This window comes from Triticum dicoccoides, chromosome 6A, assembly GCF_002162155.2.
Source record: "Triticum dicoccoides isolate Atlit2015 ecotype Zavitan chromosome 6A, WEW_v2.0, whole genome shotgun sequence".
NCBI lineage: Eukaryota > Viridiplantae > Streptophyta > Magnoliopsida > Poales > Poaceae > Triticum > Triticum dicoccoides.
The window spans coordinates 23,105,697-23,112,622 of record NC_041390.1 but is presented as its reverse complement, the minus strand read 5'-3'; the positions used below and the strand labels follow the sequence as shown (position 1 = coordinate 23,112,622).

Genomic DNA, 6,926 nt, shown 5'->3' with positions numbered 1-6,926 from the left:
GGGGAGGCCGAGGCCGCGCCCACAGGACATGCCCGCGCCGCCGCCCCGGAGCAGCCCCACGCGCCAAGAGGCGAGGACCACCACCATGACTCCCGCCGCACCGCCGCCAGGAGCCCGACCACTCCGCAGCACGCCGTGCCGCCGCACCCGTCATCCAGTCCGGCGCCCAGGCCTGGCGGATCTGGCCCGCGCCTGACTACCCGCGCGAGGGGACGAAGGAGGCCCCGCCGCCGCCTGCGCAGACCGGGCTTCGCCCGGCCACGCCCTCCAGCGGCGGCGAGGGGGAGTAGGGAGGGAGAGGGGGCCGAGCAGAGGAGATCGGGGCGCCCTCCCCGGCCGCCTCGCGGGTGGCGGCGCGGGAGGGAGGGAGGGAGGGCAAGCTGCTGAGCTTGGAAGCGTATTCCCAGCCAAGAATATATACGTAATTAATTTGATCATTGGGAAGAGATAACTAGAGAGAACTAGCAGAAGGTCAATCACCACAAGACAGGCCGGACTTGGTAGCACGAGTCACCATGTGGAGTTCTCAACATAAATAATCCTTGCATGGAAAATGGAAGTTGTCGATATCATTATCCTCGACATTTCGCAGAGACTACACAACAAGGAGAGGATTCTTATCCAATTTATAGGCGCAGGAATGACGGCCGTCGAGTGCGCATCAGGGGTGCAGTTTTGGATAATAGATGGGTTGTCCCATACAATCCCTATTTACTTATTCGATACAATTGCCATATAAATATTGAAGTTTGCTCTAGCATCAAGGCTGTGAAATATTTATTCAAATACATCTACAAAGGTCATGATCGTGCCTCCATTGTCATCGAAGCCGCATAAGATGATGCAGTTATTAATGAAATTCGTGAGTATAGAGATGCAAGGTTTATTTCACCTCCGGAAGCAATCTGGAGGATTTCACCTCCGAAGCAATCCCAAACACAAAGAGCACATATTTTTCCTCTGTTTTTTCTTTTTGTTTGAAGACAAGTGTGTCAAACTATGAATTTCAGGAAACTCAAAAAAAAAAATCCTTGGGTGTTCCTACATTGATGGTTTGCTATGTTAAAGGCCAACCTCAGGAAGCCGTCTATCCGGTCTTAAAAAGAATATACTCCATCCAATACGAATTAACTGACGCAACCTATATACAATGTAAGTAAGACATTGCATAGAAGTCACGTCAATTAATTCGGATTGGAGCGAGTAACTATTTATTTCCTTTGTCCTATATTAGTTGTTGTTGATACATCCGTTGTAGCGATAACTAAAATATGCGACAGAGGGAGTATTTTACTTATTTTGAGTTGCAAAGTTCACTTGGTGATGTTGGTCTACATTCATAAAGCTACACGTGCAAAGCACGTGCCATTTACTAGTATATGTAATCCGACTCTTGGTGTCACCTATGGTGGTTATTCAATGATGTGCATGCTCATGGAGTTTCCTGCCGTGTTCATTTTGGCATCTTAGGTAGCACACCAAGGAGGACTCTCGGGCTTGGAATTGAGTAAAAGCAACTGGAGAGTGTAGTTGCATATTATGTTTAATTAAAGCAACCGTCTGTAATGAAATATGTAATCCAAACTCTTGGTGAACCTATGTACGGTGGTTACTCAATCTCATGCACGCTCCTAAAGTTTCCTGTCTTGTCCTTGTCGATCTGATTGCTATTCAATCACATGCACCGACTGATTGCGATTCAATCATATATATAACCGGTGGGCTGTTAGGCTTGGGATTTGATTTGATTAAGGCAACTGGAGAGTGGCCGGAGTTGCATATAATCAAGCAGAGCAGTTGTTGGCAACAGGAAAAAGGACCTACTATATGATCTGGTTACCAGTAACCCTGAATGTAAACATTCCAGTAATTTTATAATCTACTCCGTATATGTGTAGGATGTTGATGTGTGTTCTTATATAGAATAACTGATGAACTCCCTAGCTAACAGATCCATCTAGGGTCCAAATTAAGTTTGGTCTGAAATAAGTTCAGATCTTCAAACGTATGGCATGAATCTGCGAGGGCAAGGAGTGTAGGAAGGAGAGAACCTGGCGGTCTTGGCGCCGGTGACGAGGACGGACCAAGAAGCCGTCGAGCTGGTGGGAAGAAAACGCCGCCCCCTTTCCCGCTGGTATCGGCCGTGGCGCGACGTGGTGGCACAGGTCGCCGGCCATGCCGGGCCGACGAGGAAAGGGAGGAGTAACATAGCAACCTCCGTGCGTGCCTCTCTTCTCTGAATGATGATTCCTTCTCAGCTCTTGCATGCATGCATGCTTACCTGACACCATCGGCTGAGTGAAAGAGTTCAGAGAAGAACACACAAAAGAAAATGGCAACAAAAAAAAGATGGCTTCGCCCGGGTTGGAACCGGAGACCTTCAGTGTGTTAGACTGACGTGATAACCAACTACACCACGAAACCTTTTCTGGTTGTTTTTCAATATCAAACATATTTGTTACGTTTGTTCTGACAGAAAAGGTGATGTGGCACTGTAGTTCATTTTTTACCGCTCGGCAACCAAAAGGGAAACATCAAAGCTACTGGAGATCCATCCCATCAAACGTGAGTTATTAGCAACAGAACTACGGGCTTTCATTTAACAATGTGCAATTCAAGGCGATTGAGATCGACTTCAATCCTAGAGACCGCGGATAACTTGTAAATCGAGCACAGCCCAAGAACGGTTAGTTCTGCAAGCAACCATACACTCGATCCGTCTACTGATCCAATCACAGCACCATACACCGCAGATGCTCTCAAGAAGGATCATTCTACTTCTGCCAGAAAACTATACATTGCATGGTTTTTTTTGTTGAACTTGGGAGGCAATACATGGAACACCACATAGAGCCAATGCTGCCCATATACAACCAGAGGTTATTTTTGTTTGTAAATGTATATATATATATATATATATATATATATATATATATATATATATATATATATATTTATATATATATATATATATATATATATAAGAGAGAGAGAGAGTTGCTAATTATGGCATACTGACATTGCTTGTATAATTCCTGTAGGTATGAACTTTTAGTGTTTATCTAGAGGTCCAATGCACTTTCAGTACCAGTGCATTGTGGACTTTAAAACTAGATCCTTAACTGTAACTGCTTTGCACTTTGTTCAGTTTATTTTCAGAAGGGATTTGAGATGGTGCCCAACATTTCGTAAGTTAAAGACATTTAGTAACTCAGCTTCTTATTATCTACTCCCTCTATAAGATACATCCATTTCTCCGACAAGTATTTCCGGACGAAGGGAGTAGATAATAAGAAGCTAAGTTTATGGCATTAGAGCATTTACCTAGGGAATGATTTGCCTGCTCCCGTGGAAGAATAAAGAATCAAAAGTTGCCAGATTCCAGATGTCAAAAAAAAAATCAGACATTAAGAATCTCTAATTTCTGTGTTACAAATTTGTTCAACAAGAAAGTCTTAAATGAACTAGTTGGATGATCTTCTGATTGCTTGAACTTGAGAGGTGCATCACAAGGGTCTTGGGTTCAGGTACATCTATGTCGATTGGCTGGACATATCCCATGGCTACTTGTTGTGCCATTTCTGACCAATTTTTTTTTTTAGAATAGGTTCTGCTCCATTTTCACCCTATTTGTTTCATGGCATGCCTACTTGTTTCATGTTTAATTAAAATTTTGCTTACATCCCGATGAGTTGCCTTTTCGACTCTTTTTTCCATGGGTGCGGCGTTGTATTGACTCTCTGAAGTGCTTTTATTCCACTCTTTCTGAATGTCCCATAATATAGGACGATTTTGCAGTTCATATGGAACTGCAAAAACGTCTTATATTATGGAACGGAGGGAGTAGATAATAAGAAGCTAAGTTTATGGCATTAGAGCAGTTACCTAGGGGATTTAATTCATTGTTGCACTCTGCCTGCTCCCGTGGAAGAATCAAGAACCAAAAGTTGCCAGATTCCAGATGTCCAAAAACTTCAGACATTCAGAATCTCTGATTTCTGTGTTAAAAATCTGTTCAACAAGAAAGTCTTAAATGGACTAGCTGGATGATCTTCTGCTTGCTCGAACTTGAGAGGTGCATCGCAAGGGTCTTGGGTTCAGGTACATCTATGTCCATCGGCTGGACATATCCCATGCCTACTTGTTGTGTCATTTCTAACCGGTTCTGCTCCATTTACACCCTACCTGTTTCACTTCCATGTGTAATTAAAAATTTGCTTACATGCTGATGAGTTGTATATACTCTCTCAAGTGCTTTTATTTCACTCTTTCTGAATGCTGAGGACCAGCATGTTTTCAGAACCAAAACTGTAAAGAGTAAATCTAGTTTGTTGTAGTGTGCAAATGTGTTTTGCTGGCACAGTGGGGTGGGTTGATGGTGGACTGTGCCTGTTGCAGCCATCAGTTCACGCATTGGGTGTACTGAAGATGAAAAGAGAGGAGCCGGCGTGTGTTGCTGGTTCAGTCTTGACTGAGAAAAAAAGGACGGCATTTGTTGCCTGGATCACAACTGAGTCATCCTCTGTTCTTGTTCGCCTGTGTGTTGAGTCCATTTCATCGAGCGCTTTGAATCCACTAAAACCTGTCGAGACAACAAAAGAGGTGGCCAACAGAAACAAATTATTTCACTAAATCCAACCAAAAAAGTGGCAGCATGGTAGTGCATGCTAATGGTAGTTCACTGAGGGAAATTAATTTTGTTGACATGAGGATATAAATACTGAAGAACTTTTTTCCCTCTCAAATTGACAGCGGGGCTACTTGGTCGACTGCCACTACTCTCTGTCTGATAACCGGCTATGCCGATTGGCGGCACAGGTGAGGGGACACTAGCATGGTTGCTTCCCTGTAAAAAATGATGTTGTGGGAGCGATTGCTTCGGCGGAGGCGGTCCTCCAAGAAGATCACATATTACTTGATAAATCATCGGTTATCGCGATTTCCTTCAAGTAGGTCCAGAATTCATTGACTGAATCTTCTGCGTGCTTAATTATGGCGGGCAGAGATGTCTTGCAGAGTCGTTACTCATCTTTGAAGCCAGGCTAGGAGTGTGTCCTATTGAGAATAGAAGGTACTCCTATTCCAGAGCCGAAATCATGGTACCTTGAGTAGTGGAGTCATTTGACCCAATTAATACCTGGTGTGCTACTGTGGTGTACTTCAGAGCTTGTGAAATAATGAAAAAAAAAAGAGTAAACTTAGTACAGCAACGAGTATATCAGTATTATGCCATCAATAATTAAGTTTATATTGTCTCGTTTGATTTCCAGGACTATCTTTAACTTGTCTTACATGGTATATGCACCCACCAAACAAGACAACCTGAAGATAACCCCTATCCCAAAACTACTAGCAGAAAATCTACCCAACTATGACCTCTATTTTCTACTATGTGAATATAAATACATGCATATTTTCTTATGCTTAGTATCCATATATGTATTTTTCTTCCAGCTAATTTCTTATGCTAATATAGAATATAGATCACCGCTGCCTTCAGGTATGCTATGCAAGGCAGGCCGCCACCCTCTGTAGCAACCGACGTCCTCCTGCTTCCGGTCCTCCGACCCTCCTCGCAGGAGAGCCACCATGTCGTCCATGGAGACGGCCTCGTCGTCCTTGCCCAGCATCCTCCTCAGCTCCTGCTTGCTGATGACCAGCTTCACCCTCACGACGGCGCCCTCCGGGTCAGCCGCGGCGGCAGGAGGCGCCTTAGCATCGGAGGGGAACAGGCGGTGCAACTGCCCCATGCCGCCCGCCCGGCCGTCGAGGCCTTGCTTCTGCGGCCGGAGCGCGTCGTCGGCGTCGGAGGAGCCGGAGACGCGTGCGAGGGCGCCCTTGGAGAGGGGTGGCGCCGGGAGCGGCTTGAGGACTTCGCCGTCGACCACGCTCATCACCTTGATCTCCCTTCTGTCCTGGATCACCAGGCAGTTCCCCATCGCCGGTGAGGAGCTGAGCTGCGGGTAGATTGGTGATGAGCTACGAGGGAAGCACGCGCAGTGGAAAGATCACAATACGCAAGTGCTCGTTGTGGGTTGTGGCTATGTAAGTGGGGGGTTGGACGGACGGACCAGTGGAGTGGTCTATTTAAAGAATTGATAGCAGAGAATGTCCAAATATTTGAGAGCTTATTTCACTAATGCCATTGCACTATTTACTTCCATTTTTGTGGCAAATTCTCTTCTTTTTTTCCCTGTTGAAAGCGCCTGTTGGAGATGCTCTAAGTGAAGTGAAGTTGGCTCCTTGGGACAACAGCAGCAAAGCTATAGCCATTACACGAACGAGCGCTGTTTCGTTGGGACCATCTACTCTTTAGGTAACTGAATTTGCAATATCTGTGAACTGCAAAACGTCTTATATTTAAAAACATATAGATATTATCTCTTTTTTTCTCAGTAAACAAAAAAATAAACTGTGTAGTTATGAAAAACAAAACAAAACATTCTAAAGGAAGAAGGAACTGAAGACATCGATGTGACCAAAAGATTGGTATTGAAATGCCAAACCGGTGCTGGACTGCCTATCGCGGCTTTCCCCGTGAGGTCTCCTGCGCTCTCTGTGACCAGGAACTAGAGTGCACGCAGAACCTGCCCTGCAACTGCTCCTTCTCGCACCAAGTTTGGCACGAGGTCTTCTCCCGGTGCGGGCTTACGACCCTCCTTCTGCCCAAGACATTTCATTCATGTGATGGTGGGCGAACTCCTTCCACCTAGCGTCGGTGCAGCTGCGCAAGAGTTTCACATCCATCGTTTCTCTCATAGCCACCGTTGCTTTGGAAGCATTGTAACGACTGCATCTTGGACACCCAACACCCCTCCTCTAGTTGTGCCATCCAAACCATTCAAGAAGAGGCGCGTCTCTAGGTTCATGTCGGGGCCAAGGGTATAGGAAAAATCCTACAGGTGAGTTAGTGCATGTTTTAGTGG

At 45.3% G+C, this 6,926-nt stretch overlaps 1 protein-coding gene and 1 non-coding gene across 2 annotated transcripts; both read right to left on the bottom strand.

Moving 5' to 3' along the window:
• Window positions 1-2,350: 2,350 nt before the first annotated feature.
• On the bottom strand, window positions 2,351-2,424 carry TRNAV-AAC. Its single transcript has one exon. It is a non-coding gene; the product is annotated as a tRNA-Val (tRNA).
• A 2,803-nt stretch (window positions 2,425-5,227) lies between these two features.
• On the bottom strand, window positions 5,228-6,055 carry LOC119314481. Its single transcript, XM_037589195.1, has one exon. It carries the CDS (start codon window positions 5,937-5,939, stop codon window positions 5,463-5,465), a length of 477 nt encoding a protein of 158 aa, XP_037445092.1. The 5' UTR covers window positions 5,940-6,055; the 3' UTR covers window positions 5,228-5,462.
• Window positions 6,056-6,926: the final 871 nt, after the last annotated feature.